The sequence below is a fragment of the Pezoporus wallicus genome, unplaced genomic scaffold, assembly GCF_028554395.1.
Source record: "Pezoporus wallicus isolate ANWC-B61680 ecotype Strahan unplaced genomic scaffold, APGP_CSIRO_Pwel_v1 contig_3952, whole genome shotgun sequence".
Taxonomy (NCBI): Eukaryota; Metazoa; Chordata; class Aves; order Psittaciformes; family Psittacidae; genus Pezoporus; species Pezoporus wallicus.
In genome coordinates, this window is record NW_026635034.1 from 9,578,856 (window position 1) to 9,600,292 (window position 21,437).

The 21,437-nt window shown below is 35.9% G+C and overlaps 1 protein-coding gene across 4 annotated transcripts in view; it reads right to left on the minus strand.

The window, feature by feature from the left end:
• The window catches only part of WDR72 (WD repeat domain 72), a 115,087-nt gene that overhangs the window by 55,844 nt on the left and 37,806 nt on the right, over positions 1-21,437 (minus strand). For all 4 annotated transcript variants that reach the window (XM_057397794.1, XM_057397777.1, XM_057397785.1 and 1 more), the window contains one exon: positions 13,487-13,692. In XM_057397794.1, the coding sequence (XP_057253777.1) occupies positions 13,487-13,692 (206 nt within the window). The remainder of the gene's footprint in view (positions 1-13,486; positions 13,693-21,437) is intronic.

The window sequence follows — 21,437 nt, forward strand, 5'->3', positions numbered from 1 at the left end:
CCAAACTGACAAGTCTGAAGTCCTCAGTAGCTCCCTTCAAGACATTCCTTCCAGCCCTTTCACCAGTTTGTTGCCCTCCTCTTGACACATCCAAGGACCTTCACATCCTTCTTAAAGGATGGGGCAACAAACTTAAATTTAGTGCAACAAACACTGAAGACTCACTTTAATTGATTTATTCTGGCATGGAAGAACTCTGCTCCAGAACTTACAAGCCTGTTCTTCTACCTTATCTTTACCAAACCACCTTAGAAACTGAGGAAAAATTTTCCCGTGTCTACGGGAGGAGGGAGGGAGGGGGCTATCCTTACTGTGGCCCCCAAATACATCAAGCCATGCCATTATCTTTAACAGTTTAAGACGGACATAGCACATAAAAATTTCATGGGAGTACAATTCAAGTGTTATTTTACCTAGCTGCCTTCTCATCTCTGAAGGCCTGTTTCCACTGGGATCCAAGCTGTTTTAGGAATGCCATTCCACTTAAAATACACACTTCCATTAGCTAGCAGAGATTCCCATACTGTTTCAGCTCCTAATATATATGTACTTTCTCCACACACAAGCTTTCTTTACTAGATACATTCTATTGTAGGTTTTGTGATAAAAACAGATTTGACAAGAATGATCTTGACATTCATTTTACATAAAGGAAATAAAGTGGCAAAATCACATGGTAGATTTTTAGAGAAACTAGACTCAAAAATATACTTAAAGGTCACGTTGATACCACTGAAAAGAAATTGCTCAGTTCTCACAGGATAGGTAGAATCAACTTCTATGTAAAACAAGTCCTTAAGTACTAAATTTGACTGTTCAACAGACTTTTGGCCTTTTTATCCACTGTGCTTTCACTTCAGTCCAAACATAATAGGATAAAACTGACATAAAATTGGTCCCAAAGTTCCCAGCGCCTGCAGAATAAATCTTGCTGTATAAAGCACAAATGTGAACTATCCTGCTCATTCTAATTGTTTTTTAAACTAAGTGTCATGGTTTAAAACCAGTCAGGCAGCTCGTTCACTCACTCCCCCCTTTTTTCCCTCCCCCTACTCCTGGAGGGACGGGAAGGAGAATCAAAAGAATGCAACTCCCATGGGTTGAGATAAGAACAGTTTAGTAACTAAAGTATAACACAAATCACTGCTGCTACCACCAACAATAACAATGATAAAGGAAATAACAAGGGAAGAGAATACAACACCTCACCACCTGCCAACCGATAACTCACCCCCTCAGCCCGACCACGCACCGCCCGATACCTCCTCCAACCCCGCAGTCCTAGCCTTTGTGGGTAACTCTCAGTTACATCCTGGGCATGACATGCTGTGGTATAGAATACCTCTTTGGTCAGTTTGGGTCATGTGTCCTGTCTCTGCTTCCTCCCAGCTTCCCCTCCTCCCTGGCAGAGCATGAGGCTCACAAAGTCCTTGGCCAGACCAAACATTTGAGCAGTAACTACAAACATCGGTGCTATCAGCACCGTTCCCAGGCCAAAAGTCAAAAACGCAGCGCTACACCAGCTACTAAGAAGGTGAAAAATGACTGCTACTGCTGAACCCAGGACACTAAGCAATATTCAAGAGGTTTAATTATGTTCCTTTGAGCTTTCTCTTGTGAGAGGGTATATTTTTAACCATTAACATTAAACAAGTCAAAGATCAGTCCTCTCCTTTATCCACCCATAGAAGCTTAAGCAAATGTAACACAGAAAATGAACAAACTATTTTTAGGTGAAATTTTTGATAGATTGAGGTGGGGCAGGCGTAACAGAAGTATTGTCAAAGAAGAGTGGAAAATTCTTTCATTAACAGAAGCTGCACTGCTTCTGTTTTATTAGGGCTGGAAGATTTTCTACCTCTTATTTGTCAGAGTTTCTTTAGCAGATCTATACTTTCCTATTTTGACAGTCATTAGACTATTGGCTTTTAATACAGGCACAATAGAACATTACACTTAAGCACATGATAAAAGTAAGGTAAGCAAGACTGCCTCTTTTAAAGACTAATTATTAAATTATTATTTAATATTATTTAAATATTATTTAATAATAGTATTATTTAAATTATTCACTATTAAATATACTTACTAGAAAGAAGTCTGCCAATTTAATCAGTAAAATACCATCTTACTGTCTGCTCATGTGTATTCAATGAAGACATACTATGAACAAGGCACATGTACATCAGGCTTCCAAACAAGAATTTTTAAGCAAAACCCATGGAATCATTAAAAAAATGCAATCATTATAACCACTGCATCTTATAGTCTTTAAGAGCTTTCCTTGATATGATGATAGTTTCTGAACTATCAAAATGAAGTTTGAGAATATCAGTATGCTTATTTCAATGAATTTAACACTTACTTTTGCCATGTCTCCTCTGCCTGACCTTTAAATACACTACAAAGACAATAAAAACTGTAAAGAGCATCTACATGTTTGAGTCACTGCTCATTACCTCTGAGGCAATAACATTGACACTAAATAGGATTATTTATGTTTAAAAACTAAGATGTGAAGAACCTTGGTTACAGAAATTAAGGAGAAGGGAGGGGCAGTAGAAATCAAAATGCACTGAGGGCTACATCTGTCTGGCTCATGCCATTAACTGGGATGTCAACAAAGTTCATTGCTCATAACTTTTCTCAGAACCGTGTTTGGCTCTAGGCTCACAAAAAATAAGCATGTCACACGGCTGCTTGTAAAAGTCATTTAGCTACTCCTACCCTCTTACAGCTGTACTTCATGGATCTGGAAGAACTGTTTTAACTGAAGCATGGCTGCCAAACCTAGGGGTCAAATAATAACTTATATTGCCAATGACAGCTCTATTCTATTCTCCATGATGCTTCATCCTTGATGGCAGGAAGCAATAACCATGTTTGGGTTTGCATTTCTTTATATTTTTTAATCCAGAATAGTTTAGCAAATGTCTGCCCATGCATAGGCACTTTCTTCTTTTTAAGCTTTCCAAAGAAAATGACAGCACTATCTATAACATAAGAAAGAATTATGTTTTGGGGACATGTTTGCAGGTGCTATCTCACACACAGTTTTGCAAAATGGGAAACCTGTAATTGTCTCGTCGAACTCTCTCAGGAAACAAATACATAAACAATGCACAAAATGGCTGGCACAGTGTAAATTAAAGCATTAAATTCATTTCTAAATCCTCTGAGCCCTCAGCTGCTAGAGATGGTAGTTGATAGTAGTGAAAAAAATTGCCTCCTTCAAATGTGCTTGGTGGACAGCAGCTTGATGATTGGCAGCACAAATAGAAGACAAACGAGAAAGCCTTCAATCTGCAGCTGATGCACAGGAAGAACATGGGGAGCTGAGTTTACAATAGAGAAAACATTACCAAGCTAATGGCACAGGCAATCATTTGACCACCATGCATCTCTGATAGCAGCAGGGCATCCATTTTCAGTTAAGTGTTAGAGTACCTTTTTGCTTTCTCTGACCACTGCAGGGGTAAAACAACCTAGTGCGTGAAACCCACTGACTGGTAATAAATTACTATATTGGATACTTTTTGTTTTCTTTCAGCAATGACTTTACTGTGTATTCCTGCTATCATTACCAATTAAAGGGGAGATCACGTTAGCAAGCTATATCTAACTGTATATCAGTCCCTATGCTCCAATTGCTTTGGCAAGTATCACAGGGTCAAGAGGCTCCTTTGACCTTTACCAGCTAAGTCTCTCTGACCACTCACTATTTGAAGCAATCTCAGCCGAACAGATGGACACTTTTGCAGACTCTATAAAGCTTAGAATATAAAGATAAATGAAATTGTGTTTGTGGCTTCAAACTGGTTTATGAGCATAAAATATTGTTAGCAAGTTCCACAAAAATCTCATTTGAAATAGCATGCCTTAAACCTACACCATGAACACAAAACCTCTATCTACCAGGAAACTGCATTTTTTTTTGTAGTAGCTTCTACAGCTGAAACTAAAAACTTGATATGACTTACATATTTAGTTAGTATGAAGTCACTTCTTTATTTAGAAAGCTTAATTTAATTACTTTAATCATTAAAAGCAAGAACAAAATTTAATATAGCCTTTTACCACAGGAGTGAGTTAGAGCAGCACACAGCATATGATCAAACAGATCATTCAGTGGATGATTACTAAAACAGTTGGATACTACAGGGCATTCAGAGAAAGCCTGGACCTCCATTTCAAATTTCCCTATCTTAAGTATAAAAGCCCTTACTCAAAATCGCTGCACCAGAATTTTAGTCACACAACATAAGAGAATGCTTCAAATTCCCTAGGTGATGGCTGAAGAACTAGTAATAATTAGATAAAAATACGGTCTTGCAATAACATTTATTTGTAACTGAAAAATAATCTACTGTTCAACAATAACATTGAATGGTATTTGTTTGAGCTAAATCACATTGGCAAACCTGCCTTAAATTCACAACCTTTTTGCATATATACAGCTGTTTAGTTGCTCAGCTGAAAGGATGAACAATGAAGGATATGCGCAAAGATGCATTTGGTTAAAACCAGTTACACAGCAGATATTTAATTGAAATAGCTCTTAAATATATTCTATACACCATCTCTAAAAGAACCTGTATAGAAAGAAGGGACGCAAATTACCAGCTATACTTTTATCTCCATGTTTTACATGGTTTTTAACCATACGCACCTTCTAATCCAATATAGCTCCCATCAATAATCCACACGTACACACTCCCATGTGTCCCCTTTCCTGCCTCCTGGAGCTTCAAATTTAGGGAGCATGTGAACAGTTTCTGCCACTAAAAGTATCCATAGCTTCTGAAAGCAGGCACAAAAGACAGGCCTACCCTGTCCAAAGCAATGCTGGGTTTATGCATAGGGTGAGGATTATGCAGAGTAAAGGTGTTACTACTACACCAAGGTCATATTTCTTACCTTCAGACACTTGGTTGTAGGACAGAAGATACTCTTGAGGGGGTCATTCAGAACTTTTCTTGTTCGTTTACCCTTTTTAAACCTCAGTACTCACACATGAAGAACTAAGTGTAAAAAGCTGGATTCAACAGTGGTGCAACATTTTGCTTTCACATGCAATTTGGGCCTGACCTGAGGCTACATCATTTGGACAATGCAGTGCCAAATAAACATGGCAATTCATGATGAATTTTCCCATATGAACTAGTTTAAAGAAACTGCTTAGAACTTGTCTTACATTATGTCATTATACTATTCACTACAACTTTTATCACATTACTGAGGATGCCCAGATCCTCCCAAGAATCCAGCTCTCACACATAAAAGGCTATAATAATTTTTACATCACCAGTGCTTATCCATTTAACGGCAATATGAGCAGAGTCAAGCTCTGTCCTTCCAATACTACAATATTTTGCCCCCTTTTTTATTTAATCCCAGTGTAGAATGTTACCATTTTTGCAGCACTTTGACCAGTAATTGTGTCATCACTCCCGGTGAACAGACTAAACCACTGCATAAATACCCCTTTTTATCATGTATGGAAGGCCACTGTCAGGCAGATTGTTGACCAGACGGATATACTGGGCACAACAAATATTAAGTCATTATGGGAGAATTGCTAACACATCTATCACTCAATGTAGAGAACTGGAATGAAAACTGAATGTTTCTCACATTTTGTTTTCATGTCCACGCTGTCTCTCCATCACGAATACTGAACTTAAATTTTTCATTGCATTTAATGCAAGTAAATGTATGAAAGTGATTTTGGAGACAAATACCTTTGACAATATCTCTAATATTATGAATATAGAAACAATATAAAACCAAACTGGAGATCCGCTGCTCTCAAAATAAGTCTTTGACATGGACAGTCTCTGTGCCATGAAAAGTTTAGATGAAAGAATAAGGTGTTTTTAAATGAAGTCTCATTAATTTATATACTCAATATCCAAATACTCTGGTTATATCTTAACATATTAACATATATTGAACATAGAAGTAAATTACCTAAGCATATCTTTAGAAATATATAGGGCTCAGCAATCAGTGGTAGCCAAGACATTTTCAGCCTTACTCAGCACTTAACAAAACCTGTAAGATGGAAGATTTCTCCCATGTTTCCTAGATCCTCAACGGGACAAACAGTGCTATGGTACTCCAGAAAATATAAACTACTGACTCATGGATCTAGGAATTATTATACTGAACAATTTACTGGATGAATGAACATCCAAATATCTGAGAATAATGCTGAACACAGAGATACTGCTAACACGACCTTCAAAGGAGGGTAAAAGCATGAGATTATTGCTTTGTCTTAAGAAGGATTGATGTATATAAAAATTAAGTTACCAACCCATGGCTGGCTGCTGACTCCAACTGAAATAACATATTTGCCCTGGGCTGCTCTGATAGTGCATTTTCCATATTGGATTATAAGAATCCCACCCATAAATTTATCTACACAAGTACTAGAAAAAAAAAAAAACAAAACGAAAAGAAAAATACTAGGAAAAAAAACAACAAAACCCACTACCACACCACGAAACATGGGATTAAATTCTTAAATATTAATTAAAATCCTGTCTATCCAAGAAAATGTCATTCTTGAAAACACAGGAATAGGCAAGCTGGACTTTACTCACATCCTGTATCATACTAAGATGTATCAGGACAGCTGCTGAGTCTCCATACTCAGATTTCAAACTGTTCTTTCCTTAACAGTTGTTCAACCTTACTGAGGGCACTAGAACTGCATAGGCTTCCAAGAAGACAGTATTTGCAAACAAATATTCCCAGCCATCCATTTGGCTGAGTCATCCTTTCCCATAAGTACTGCACAAACCAATTCTGACCACCAGAACAAATTAAGGTTTTAGTATTAGTATGTAGAAAAGCATATTAAGAGAATAGAAATGTAAGTGCTGGTGTTGCTTTGTTTTTAATTGAACCATAGTTTAGCTTAATTTCTGCTATTAAACTGAGATAAGAGAGTCAATTAGTTGTCTTGAGGAAGGTAGCAGACAGCAAGTCTTTTGCAGAGTATGGTTTGGTGTTGCAAGTCCTAGTTCTATAATTACATTCAAAGTGCCTATGTATTTCTGAAAAAATCACTGCTCATTTTTGTTTTTTTTTTATTAGGTGTGTGAGGCAGAAATCAACAAAAGTCTCACAGATCTGAGCTCCTGTTAATACTTTTCTTCACTAAATTGAACTATGGGAAGCCAGGAACTTAATATGTAGAATAGAAAATTTTATCATAAGTGTAAAGATTCCACCACTCTCCAATCGTGAATGGTGGGGAATTCTCAAGAACATCACTGGACAACTTGCAAATATAAAGGTTGTAACAAAGTGATGTAATTTATTTTAGAATTATTAGCATTAGGTAGAGCACTTCCAAGGAAAATCAATTTGGCTGATTTCTGAAGAAGAAATCACATCTTAGAGACTAGAAAGTAGTAAAGGTAAAATGTAAGACAGGAAAATTTAAACTGTGTATGACTCCACACCCAGAACTAAAAGAAACAGTAAGAAGTGAAGAATAAGGTATCACAAACAGCACTTCAGTAAGAAAAAATCTCTATGTTTCTATCCATAAAGATATGTCCCTAAAAACTAAGTACAAACTTTGCTGCAGTTTCCAAGGGACAAAGAAGGGTACTACAGCATGACAGCTGACATATGGGAGAAGACAAAGAGCAAAAGCTAGGTTAGCTTCAATAAATGGTCCTCCCATGTGAAATACTTCACAAGGACTATTGATATTGACCTTAAATTATACATGTAGGACACCACAGCACCTTTTTTAGCGTTAGCACAGGGTCCAATTAGTTGTCCACGCACGGAAAACTAAAATTTTATGTCAGTCACCTTCTGTATAGCAGAATGTTTGTAGAAGTACATAGAACCTATATGGAGCACTGAAATACAGAGTTCATGCTTATCAGATTTCTTTTAGACTGTATTACTTTTTATCCACATCTGCAAGAGTAAAACAATCTGCAAGAATGCTCTACTATCACAATGTCAGATTTTTGCTTTGAAGCAGTGGATAGAACACTGAAATCAACAAACGCTTGACTGTCTGGACCAATTAAAAAAATTACAGTAGCTTCCAACAAATCTGGCCTGTGGTCCAATCACTCAGTATCTCTCAGGATCATGATGCCTTTTAACTGGTGTCATTTTAATCTCATAACTGTAGTTATTACTTCACTGTAGTTATGTTGCTACCTTGATCCCTTGATAAAATATTTAATTGTGAAATTTCATGGGAAATGAAGAACTGAAACGTTTTGCATCTGAGTTACAGGAAAGACATCTATACCTTCATTTCTTCACTCATTTTCCTACCACATGTAATTAACATACTACTAAATACAGCTTCTGAACACCAGGCCCAGTAAAAAAAAAGAAATACCCTGGCAGTAGCAGCATAAAGGTTACTAGCTTTAAGGAGAAGTGCTCTACTTTGTTTTGCTTTGTTCTTAAATAATCCACTTCATAAAAATTATCAAGATCTGTAGTTCCTCATCATAATACTCTAAATATTACAAAAGAAATAAAAAGAAGCCATGCCTAGCATACCATTGGTTATGATACCACTCCTGATTTTGTATTTGATAAGTATTATTTGGTATGTGTGCTGGTAGCTTATTTCCATTTTTCTATCCATTTTTCCATCAGTAAGATTTAACTAGCAGTGATTTTCCAGGCTTCCAATAACAATTCCATTTTCAAATTGCATCCTTTACTATACTAAAACAAGCAAACTGATATTGTCCTACAGTCTTCATTTGTCTTTTACTTATTCTGTGCAGCAATATAACAAAGTAGGTATTTCTTATTTATAATTTCTGTACGTTTTTGTTTCTTTTTTTAAACAGCTATAAAAATATAAACTTTGGCTTTCCTCCTAAGAAAATGCCTCTATTTTGTTTAGAGCAGAGTATGTATGCAATAATGTAAGCGAATGTTAAATCAGTCACCAAGTTAGACTACCAATACTAGGCATGTCAATTTAAAAAGCATTGAAAAGTGTTATAGTAACTGATACTTAGCTACTCTGGTCATAATTATTTGTAAATCAAAACAAACTTTTACAGGTACTGTATAAACCCTTAATTAGATATTTTGATTCTATTTCTGCATGCCATTCATTAATACTGAAATAACAGTATTTTAATAAACAGTTGAGTGGATATAACAAACAATAAATATACCTATCATTCCTATAAAACTTCTTATGTAAATAAATACTTCCCCCCCCCCCCCCCGCCCCATCTTTGCCTTGCTTGTCTCTGAAACAGAGTAAAAAATTCCCTTTTCTGGTCTAGCTCTTCAGTAGTACGATTCAGCAGTCCAAAGTTTACACAGATTTTAGAATCTATTCCTCCTCCAAGATTTTTACCCAGAAGAAGCTGTAATTACATTACTGAAATAACTGGAAATAACAGCGCATGATAAACACAGATTTATATCAGATTTCTTTATCTGAAAAGCTGTAACATGAAATGTTTCTGGAACATCAGGAAAACAATTCCCATACATATCCAGCTTTTATGAGCATCAATGAAATCTTCATATGATGTACTGAAGCATTTCAATCTTTCTTTAAACCACTTTTTCACACAGCTCCAATTTTCAAATATAACTATGACTTAAAGGTATAATGGGAGCCAGTTCCATATCAACACCATGAGTACACGATCTAGTGTGTAGTCTACTGTAATTAAGAGCAGTGATTCAATACCTATTGCTACTGGCCAGGTATCATAGCAACCTTGTGTCACTGACTACTGCTGTAAAACTGTTCAGCACCAGCAAGACTATGCTTCAGGAAAATCTACAATGGCACTACAGATTGTCAACATCTGTGGGGGCTGTTACAGGGAGAACAACAAAGAAATCTGCTTTAAAAACCCCTATGCTTCGAAAATTGACAGGGATACCACAGTAGCACTATGAAAAATAAAAAAATAAAGAGGAAGGAAAGACCATTTTTTTGCCATTTGTTACATAACTTATGCACCCACATCCTAATATCCATCCATATAAGCTGAGAGTTGAAATAATGCTGCATTACCACATTGTTTATGTATTTCCACAAAGCAGTCTTTTTCTTTCTTACTAAACACAAACATCATTCATCACCAACATTAATCTGAAAATAAAACAGACCCACTTTTAAAATAATATTTAAACTTCCACAAATGAACTCTAGATAGTCTTGTATAAATCTGCAAAAAAAAGAAAAAACAGGTTACTATGAACAGGAACCCAATATTGATTTTTCTGCGGTGCAGTAAAGCATCTCCATTCTATTTGGCTGCTGTCAAAGCCACTCTTTAACAGCTGGAGTCAAATTGCACTATTTACAGCAAGAGCCCTTGTCAAGTGGACCATAAGTATTCTAACAATACACTATTCAAATGGCACTTTGCCACACAAATTGCTGACTTGATGAATACCCTATGTCAATGACTAAGGCCAATATAAAAGTTTCATTTTTATGAGAGGTTTTACATTCACGTATTAAGTAAAGCTTCCTTGAAAAACTATTAGGCTATATATTTTCGGTCTTTTGACATTGAAAATAATTAAAATCTGTTTAAATATATCAAGAGGATTTGACAACATTAATATGGATCTTGTGTTAACTGCATTTGTCACACTCATCTGTTATTGGTACTCCCACTGGCACGTGCAGTACAATAAAAGAATTAAAATGGTCAAAACACCATGAAATCAAAGCATTCGGCTTTTGTATCTGTGATTTACATGATGACAAACGTTTTGAAAGAAAGCCTTTGAAGCTGGACTGCTGTGTGAGGATATTTTTCTGCTTTCTTCTTAGGATGGAGGAAAGAGACGGTTACTTTATAAATATTATTTTGCCTTAAATATAATATTAATGATAAAACCATGTAATATTAAACATTAAGAAAAAACGCTGAATCTTTCTTTCTATCTTCATGCGAATCAGCCCACAGTACAAAATAAGGATCACTCAAAAACATAATACCAACAGGACAGAACAGCTACCCCTTATTTTTTCTGTGACAAATCTTCTGAAGTTGAATTCTTTAAAAAGACTGAAATTGACAGCTTTAAAAAATAATTAACAATTTAGCATTATTTTAAATTTCTAATACACAATTTGCAAAAGCAGCAAAACGATAATAAAATACTCATTGTATACATTCATACTAAAGCCTTCTGGGAAGCTGAAAATTTTATGATAGTTTCACCTGTGTGATCATTATATGCTTTGTAATACGGTATGGGATGCTGGACTCTGATATGCACAGAACTTTCACTAATTTCATGAGACTGGATTTCAAAATGGTAAAAAACAATGACCCAGAAGAGTCAATACAGCACTTCCTGAAAAAAATGTTTCCTGAACAGGAACTAAGAAAATCAGCAGATTTCATAACCAGCCTTCATTTCAGCAATAAGAAAACAGTGTTAAAGGAAGCATCAGAGCTCCATGCTCCTTTTGTGTAGCCTGCATTTGGACTTCTGGAATAGCATTAAAGGGACCTCCATTGTTATCGTCTTCTCAGATTTAACTATACCCTATATATTTAGCCTCCAGCATCTCCCACACTAATCTATGGAACCTGCTGCAATGGGGATGGAGTTGGGAAGAAAAGCTAGATGTAACGGATGACAGATTTTTGATGAATGCAAAGTGGTTTCCTAAGAATAGAACTTCATTTGTCAGGAAATTAGACTAAAATAACAGGACTATAATGACAAAAAGATGAAATAAAAGATATTTTGACAGTCATAGCGAAGTCTAAGAGACACCAATAATATTCTCTCAATAAAAAGTTTTCATCTGATGACTTTTTCATCAAGTCCCAGATATGAAAGTTTAAACAAGAAAATGGAATATTTTACTGTGAAATCAGAGCAGCCAAGATGTTTGTCTGATGAAGTGCTATAAAATATTATTACAACTCCACTGTTGCCTATTGTGATATAAATCCCAAAGCATGTGAAACTTCACACATCAAAATTTACCAAAACCTATTTTCCCATATTCCATGAGCAGCACATTTTCTTCCCAGCCACTTCGTAAAAGCCAAGCAATTTTTAATTTAACAGGTATGACCAAAACTACACTCCAAACACAACTATAACTTTTTCCGTTGTTCCTCTTAAAAAAGGCAAGAAGAAACTATTCTTTTTAATGAACAGTGAGATCAGATTCTGTGTCAATGGCCAACTAGTGCACCATCTGCCCCACAACATGCTCAGCAGGATTACGCTCTAATAAGACTTTTCAGAAAATGGGATCAAACAGAACTTTAGAAATCAGACTAAGGTTACTAAAAGGTCAAAGATAAATATTAAGATTTAAACAATAATTAATATAAACTCAAAATTTTATGTAAATTTGTGGAAAACAATGAAAAAAGACTAGAAAAGAAAATTGAAGAATGGGGACTTGGATTAAGCTATACTTTAACAGACACAACTTTGGAATATCCAGTATTTAATTGACCATAATTAATAAAGCCAGAAAAAGGCCTGAGACCATTCTGGAGGCTGTTTTCCACATGCAAGCTGAGGGAAAGCATTTTTTCATCTTTTTTTTCATCCTTCAACTATTTTGCAGACTTCGGTGACATTCCCATACTTGTGGGAAGATGTTTTTAATCTAAATTCAGGATTAAGGAACAGCGTAACTTTTTATTGCAGAGAACAAAAATCCCAAAACCCGTTAATTAGAAGGTAACAAACAAGAAAAAACAAGAATGAGGCCCCACTCTTCAAGATACACTCGTATCAAGAGCTCACTGTATTTATCCATTCCTGAGGCACAAACAGGGTATTGTAAAAGTATATACAATTATCTTCCAACCTGAATAAAGTAATATCCACCTAATTGAATTGAAAATTGTATTACATTTGATACAGTTTTAATACTTTGACTTTAGCAAATACAGGCTTTTTAAATATCTACATATAACTAGAAAACATAGGTGTATCTAGGCTACAAACAGAATTACTATTGCATTTTTAACCTTCTCATAAGGTGCCTCTGTATTTGTTTTCTCAGCTTTAACAGCACATTAACACTTGTTTCAGCATGGTATTTCCTTCTGTTCTTTTTCAAAGCAAAGAGAAAGAGCACAACTTCCCCATCACTCACAATTATTTGGTTTAAGGACTTTTACCAGGAGGTTCTGAGGTTACTGCTAATAGGCGCAGTCATAAGCCAGAGGCATAAGGAAATAGGGTCTAACTACGGGTGCAAAGTCTCTGAGAAAATAATTCTGAGATGATCTACTGGTGACCTTGCATAAGGCACCCCCCCACTCTTGCTCATTTGTTGCATGAAATAGGGTTAAAGATGTAAAACTGAGCCAGTCAGAACAAGCCTTTATAAACTTTAAAGCAAGTCCCCATACCACCTATACAGGACTACTTTCAGTGAAGGTGAAAAAGTAAAGAATTTGGATCACAGCTCATTGCTCTGGAGAAATGCTTTACTTTTCCTTCTTACCTTATCTGAAGATTTTTCTGTATGAGTGAGATCGTAAGAGACCATGCCATATTTATAAAAGCTAGAATGCTTGTATCCAGCATTTTTATTTCTTTTTGACTCCTGAGATACAGGAAGTAGAGTATCTGCCACCATGTATTCCGAATCTTCAATGGCACTAAGAATTGCTTTTGCCGTTTCACCCGTTTCATGTCTTTCCAGTGTGCCTAGAGAAACGAAAACAGAAAATGCATTTTTTTTTCAAGAAACTATACTAATTCAAATTTCAGTGTAAGTATCACAGCATTAACTTAGTACATTTCATGTGAGCAGATAAATCATGAAGAATTTACAGATCAATCAACTAATTCCTCATTTTATAGACCGTAAGAACATAATTTTACACAAGGGTCTATTCTACAGCATTATTACATTAAAAAACAAAACGTAATTTCTATAGAAATCACTACAGCAAATACCTTATTCATACAGGCATTGTGTATAATATGTTAAGTCAGATGCAATTTTCAAAAGGAGAAAAAGAAAGTCAAGACTACCACTTGCCCTAACTCTGTTCAAGAATCATTTGTTTTGTTTCCACAAAGCCCTCACAGAGCATCTGTATCATTAACAGTGTAAACAATAACACGCTTATGTAATATTTTAGTGCTGTCCTCTAGTGTTCTGGGTTACAAATAGCAAGGGAAAGCTCAATTTTTTCCTTCCATTCCTAAAAACATCGTTACCTCTCGCACTTTTTAAACAACTGAATATAGCACGTGTATCATAGCGGTCTGATTCCTTTAACACTAGGCAATCCGGTCCCTTTAACTGTTATACAGTTTAGTTATAATTTTATTTAGTAACAGTTTTAGTAACAGCACTTTATAACTGTCATTAAAGATATGCAAACTGAGCTTAAATGTATTTGAAATGAGCTCCTACTATACGCTACATTTCCTATAGGAATTAAACTCATAAGAAATTGCTGAAACTGCATGTTTCCTATAAATATCAGAGATAAAAGACATGTGAAGGATTTTTAAAGTATTAAATATCTGCTGTAACGTGAAATGTTTTTTCCCTTAAGTTTGAATTCTTTGTAGCCTCAAGTAACACAACATGAATTTTCCCTTTCCTGCTACCAGAAAAAAATGTGTAACATTGAAGTTCTATCAGTAACACCTGCTAAAAATATTGGACTGGGATTGAGGGATCTCATACAGTGTTTGTGTGTATATGTGTATAAAAACTCTTCATCTGAAATTATTTCTTTGAAATTCATCCATTTCTGTTCACTGCAGTATCACCTCTGTTATTTACAGGGCCAAAAGTCCTTGAATTCAAAGCAATGCAACTGATTCTTTGTCCCCTACAATATCAATCGAATCACATAGATTAGTATAACATTGCACTGAAAAACTGAAGATCAATCCCAGTTGGTTTTAGTATGTAACTTTCTTTATCCCTCCCCAGGATTTGGAGCTACTGTCAGGGATCATCACAGAACTGAATATTTACTGCAAGGAAAGCTAGTTGCCCGAAGATTTTTACAGTTGGAATATCTACAAATACTTCAAAACAAACCTTGCTACAATGCTCCCAACATTGCAATGTTTCAATAGTTCAAACACAGAGACTATTAATAGAAGCCTACAAGGAAGGATTATACAATTCATAGTAGACATAAGCAAACACACATACTTAAAAGAATGAAAAGTGTTTGCAGCATTACACTTAGAAATAACAGTCACAATAAGTCACTCAGCTAATATTACTTTAGCATCTTTATATACGCAATGTAGTCTTTCAAGCTGTAAGTATATCCTGTTTCATCACAGAACCCCCTCTATCATACACAGCAAAAGATGAACAAAAATCACTAAAAAAAGTAGCTGTTCTCCCTTATTAACTGTGAAGGAATAAGCTTTCCCTACTACCTTCTGCAGTAATTCCATTATACAAAGAACACTTATATGTGTATACATATACATATAGATACACATACATATCTATCCTGGTTTTCTGTATCACTTGGTCTGTGTAATTCATTACCAGGAATACTGAAGTGCTTCAGAAAGACTATTATCATAACATCCTTGTGAAATTACCGTGTATCATTTTTATGGACAAGTATTAAAGGCAAATATTATACTAAATTTTTAATCAATCCAAGAATTTTGAGGGCATGGCATTAAATTTCAAAGACCTGATTACATACTTTTTAGCATTAGACAGAACTTCAAAACAGGTTTTGCTAGCTTTAGATGCATCCATATGTGCACACCACCAGTCATACCCTTAGAGCCAGACTAAGTGGAAGATTACGTGAAAAATTCTTGTATATACAGAATAGAATACAATAATTTAGGCTATCATACTACAGTAGCAAAAGAGGATAAGATCATGTTTCTGTCACAAATCAAGATATGAGTTGCCTGACTTTTCATCCTCCTATAAATGTATATATACTCAGGGAAAAAAAAAATATATATATTTAAGGCTTGCATTATTGTCTATATAACAGAGCTTATTCCCCGGAAATAGCTTCAGAGCCAAATTTACAACTTCTGGTTGAACAAAAGATTTTTAGTCTAAAGGAAAAGAAACAAACCAGAAGTGGTAAAAGTCACAGAAAAGGGGGACAGAAGAATTTTGCCTTTGAAGACCATGGCCTGAATGACATAAAGAGGCAGTCTTGATGTACGTGAAAGCAAACTGATATTTTATACTTTACACGTGCACACATGTATCATTTCAAAATGCTGATAGATGTGCTTCTACATATTCTAGTCTTATGGATGCAAACAGAAACAACTGTGCATGTGTTGCTGAACATTTCTGCTACCTACTGAACTCTTTTCTAAGTGTCAGCATTGGAATCATGCTTGTAGGAAGTGTAACATTTTCCATGTGTCGTTTGGAGAAGAGAAAATTAACTACTTAATAATACAAAAAAAAATCCCTTCTGCATTCACACTGGGCAAGAGATGGGACTCAACCTCTCACATAGAGGCACAATATTTACTATTTCTGGTTTTTATTTTTTTAAGCACATTTATAGGCAGAAAACAATGCCCTGGACAACCAGCTTAGTTTCTTACTAACAGAAGTCTGTGATATCTTAAAATCAATTTCAGAAACTTATGAGTTCCATCTTAAATTATTTATATATCATCCACAGCAGCTATCTAAACTCTCTCACAAGTAGTACCTTCTACAAAATGGTTCCTTTATAAAGCATGGTTGCTTGCATATACATCTTAATCATGGATCTCTGTATATGTGAGTAGACATACGTACAGATTTGTGTACATAGAGCTTCAATAAAAAGGCACAAAGGGCATAGGGAAATGGGTGTGATGGAAAGGGGTGAATATTATGAAGTCTTTGTTATCCAGTGTACTCTACACTTCTGAAGAGCCCAAAATACTCATTTCCAAAGTGAGTAGATGGCAGAGACAAAAATAGGTATCTGTATTCTGTGATTCCTAAATACATATTTGAAAGAAACAGGGAGGGAGAGGGGAATGTGTGTATGTGACAGTGACATTCTGATCAAACAGTTAAAGCAATACTGGAGCAGGGTGGTTATTATTCCTGGAAGTTAACTGTCAGGAACATTGTATCTGATATTAAAGAAAACAAAAATAGAGGAGTAAGAAAAGGCAAAGCCTGTATGTGAGAATACAGGACAGAGGACAGAAATAAAGACAACTCTAACACCTGAAGTATTTTAAAAACAAACACACCCAAAAGCTTTTGATTGGAGAGCATGTGTAACAATGAATGAAAGGGAAAATGTAGGGTTTTCTACATAGCAGCAACACCACTGCTATGACCCCCTACTATACATACAAAATACAGGAAAAGAAAGTCTTTATCTCTCTAAAGCTGTGACCATGGCAACCAAGTCTCAGGAACAGACAAGAGTGGAGTATTTTACTCTCCTGGGCAGCTTTGGACCACCAGATGTGACTGGCTAGAGACTGTTAAAACATCTTATTCTTCTTCTAGACCAAATACTACAAATTGTGTCTCTTGGTGTTATAACTGTCCACACAGTTCTCTGGGTTCTGCTCTTACTGGATGATGTATTTTTACCGAGGAGGTCACACATATTATCCTGCCTCAAGACGAGGTATTCACTGATATCACATGACCTGTCATATCATCAGGCTCCAGTGCTTTCTGTTTGCTGTCACAGCTAAAGTATTGAAAATCCTCAGCATTGCAGTACTGCTGTGACCTAGTAACTCAGCTGAATCTTGCAGCATAACAGTGATCTGCGAATGAAAAATGGTTTCAGAATTGATTTTATTTGAAAAGAGTATGCGGTCAAGAACAAATCCTTTTCTTTAATAGTGGCAAAAGAAAAAAAATAAAAATAAGCTTTTAGAACAAGTATCCTCTGCGATATCATTTTAGTTTCTGTCAAGATCTCCCTTTCCATAAATACACATTTCATCTGAAAAGAAATTCCCACCCACTTTCTTCTATGCTGCTGGAATCAGGCAAACAGAACTTATGTTCCTTACTGGAAGAGGCTTGAATTTCACAGGTCTACCACCTTGCTCCAAGACAGCTGTCAAGCATTTCACTTGAGAGTTCCCCGAACTGCTAGTGCCTACCACTCTAGTATCAAATGGCCCACAGCAAGTGGAACAAACATTGCATTAAGTAAGCATATATATTTCCAACCAACATCCAAACAAAAATAACTACATTCTATCAAATAGAAATAGGAGAGATCAAACAAACACCAGCCTATTAAAATCTAATAATCTTTAAAGGAATATTTTACATACAGGAATAGATTAACAAAGGAGATGCCTTGTGACTATAGCACTGTATAGAGGAGCAAGTAGAAAGTCTTGGGAGACCATCCCTGATGTTTTCTTTGCATTTGAAAGATGTCAGTCTTGTCCAACTGCTGTGCATTACAGACATTCTTCAGAATATACATTTTCAAAAAAAACTACTGTCAAGATATCCTTTAGCTAAAGATGGCTGTGAAGAGCGCCACAAACTACCAGGATCTTATATATAATGCAGTCTTACATATGCAGGTAAAAAGAGCAGTTCTCCAATTCAGCCAAGTCCTCATCTTGGGATTTCTGCTACAGACACAATAAGCTAGGAAAAAAGACATTAGAACTCCCCTGTTGTCTCCCTGACTGCATTTAAGCTATTCTAAACAGCAAAGGACAATAATTCTGTATTAGGAATTGTTGAAATACATTAAATCTGCTAAACTGGGCTGAATGGAAGAGCTTACAAGAGATGTGAGCAGTTTCTGCCTATTTCTTTATTATCACCTGAAACATGGCCTGTGGATGAGAATCTTGCCCTTAATGGCTGGAATGAAAACCCTCCCTCATACAAGCTCTTCTTACCATGTCAATCTTCCCCGTTTCCACTTTTTTTTGTTTTGATTTGTTTTTTTTTGTTTTTGTTTTGTTTTTTTGTTTTTTTTGTTTTTGTTTGTTTGATGGTTGTTTTAAATATATATAATCTTACTTCATTATTAATAACACAATAATGCAGATCAACTATCAGCTGTAAGAGACACATCCTTTCTAGCAGATATACAGCTACGTTCCATACATGTTCCAGCTAGTATAAAGTACATAACAGTATGTGTGCACATATGCATATGAATAGAAAGATACCTGACTCCTCTCAGTATAAGGGTATGTCCCTAGCTTCTACAGACTAGGCAAGAGATGACACTGCTTTTTCTTTCTGAGACAGACTTTTCCAAGCTCCACTACCCTTTATTATTCTACATCAATAAGTAGTTACTGAACAAGGACTCAAATTTAGAGAACTATAAAATATTCAAGTGCAAGCTACAGACTGAACTGAGGTTTACATGTATAAAATATAAGATGCTATATAAAAGACAAAACATTTGTCAGCCTTCAGATAAAACTTAACTAATTAAAACAAAAAGCTCAAACAGCTTCTGAAGCATATATATATTCATGCTTGCGACTTCTCATTCACATTTTCAAAACATGCTAGCCAATGTTTCTTCATCCTTCACATCTTTTAGAAAGTGATTTAGGAGACAGTAGATGAACAGAGAAACTACAGTAAATGGGTAACTTTCTATCTATCAGGTTATTTCATCATATATGTTACTTTGAACATACCTTGAATCTCTTTACAGAGCTGCTTGCTTAGAGAAAGATTGTCTAAACCAGAAATAGTTTAATGTTGCATTGTATTACTTGTTTAAAGTTATAGTTACTCTTGGTCCAAGAAGTTATCTTGTCTCAGTTCAGTACTCCACAGTCGGCTTAACTCACTCCCTGCAGGTTTTCTCTTTCTCCAAGGATGCTTCTTAAGCATGAAGGTGGTGGGGAGGGGAGAAATCAAGATCTTAACCCACGTGGTGTCTGCCCTGACTATTAATGTTGACAGTCAGACCATGACCTAAGAACAGAAGAGCTAAATCACTAGAGCCTTTTTCCAAATACGAAAAGCTCCCTTCAGGGGAGTTACAAGCCTTTCACAGTCTTCAATTAACTCCTCCTAGTAATGCAACATGGTATTTAGTATTTGAGCCATAGTTTTGTAAAGGGCTATTCTTCATAGTTTCACAAGGGATGATGAAATCAGGTGCAATGTAAATGTTTAAGAGATTATTATTAGGAATATCAAACAAGACCTGTTTGTCCTAATAGGAGACAGGAGTATTCACAAAAGCCTTGCTTTCCAATACTATATTTTATAAATTCTAAAATGAAGGAAAGTTATCACATGGGTGTGAATTGAGTACATGTAGAATTTGTGAGAATTTGTGGACGGGGGTATCAGACCCTACAGGCAAACTTCATTAGCCAGGAGAAAGTGAATCATAGAATCATAGAAGAGTTAGGGTTGGAAAGGACCTTAAGATCATCAAGTTCCAACCCCCCTGCCATGACAGGGACACCTCACACTAAAACGTATCACCCAAGGCTTCGTCCAACCTGGTTTTGAACACTGCCAAGGATGGAGCATTCACAATCTCTCTGGGCAACCCATTCCAGTGCCTCACCAACCTAACAGGAAAGAATTTCCTCCTTATATCCAATCTAAACTTCCCCTGTTTAAGTTTGAAACCGTTACCCCTTGTCCTGTCTCTACAGTGCCTAACGAAGAGTCCCTCCCCAGGATCCCTGTAGGCCCCCTTCAGATAAACAGCCTGGGAATAAATAACATGAAAAAACAAACAAAACCAAAACCAAAACCACAAAAAAAAGCATGCAGTGAGTTTCACAGAAGACTTCCCAGATGTAGTTCCCAAAGACCCTAAAACAGAGTTATACATCAGTCCAGATCTTTAGGCTACACAGTATTCATCATAACCAGAAAGGAAGTGACTCCTATGACTTTGACCCTAGCTACACCACAGCCTTCAGCATATGAACTGCAACCACAGAATTCATCAACTAGGCCACTCTCAAGTCTAATTCTGACCAATGACCTGAAGAGAAAAAGAGAAAATGATGGAGACACAGAGGGAGAAAAAGGGAAAATGAGGAAAGATATCGGAAGAGACTGTAAATGACCAAATTTTGCAAGGATAAAACCATCACAGGAGTGTAATTATTGTTGCTTTTACAATAATCTAGGCATAAATCCATAGCAAAATAATGACCGTGTTTACAAGTTCTGTTTTTAGAGAGCTGATACTCAAACTCTGAAACTATTAGAACCAAATTCTAAGAGTTTCATTAAAACTGTACAACTTATTTCCTCACAGCCACCTGATGAAACCTAACCCTTAGTTATCTACATAGTTCAAGCACTAATTTCTTGGATATGAGAAAAAAAAAAAAGGTCAGACTAAATGAGGGTCTACTTAAAAAAGCAAACAGAAACCCAGCCACACACAACCCCACACCTTGTGTGATACTTGCATAGATTTTATGAGAGATTTAGAAGACTTATTGTCAACATTAATTACAAGAATATTGGA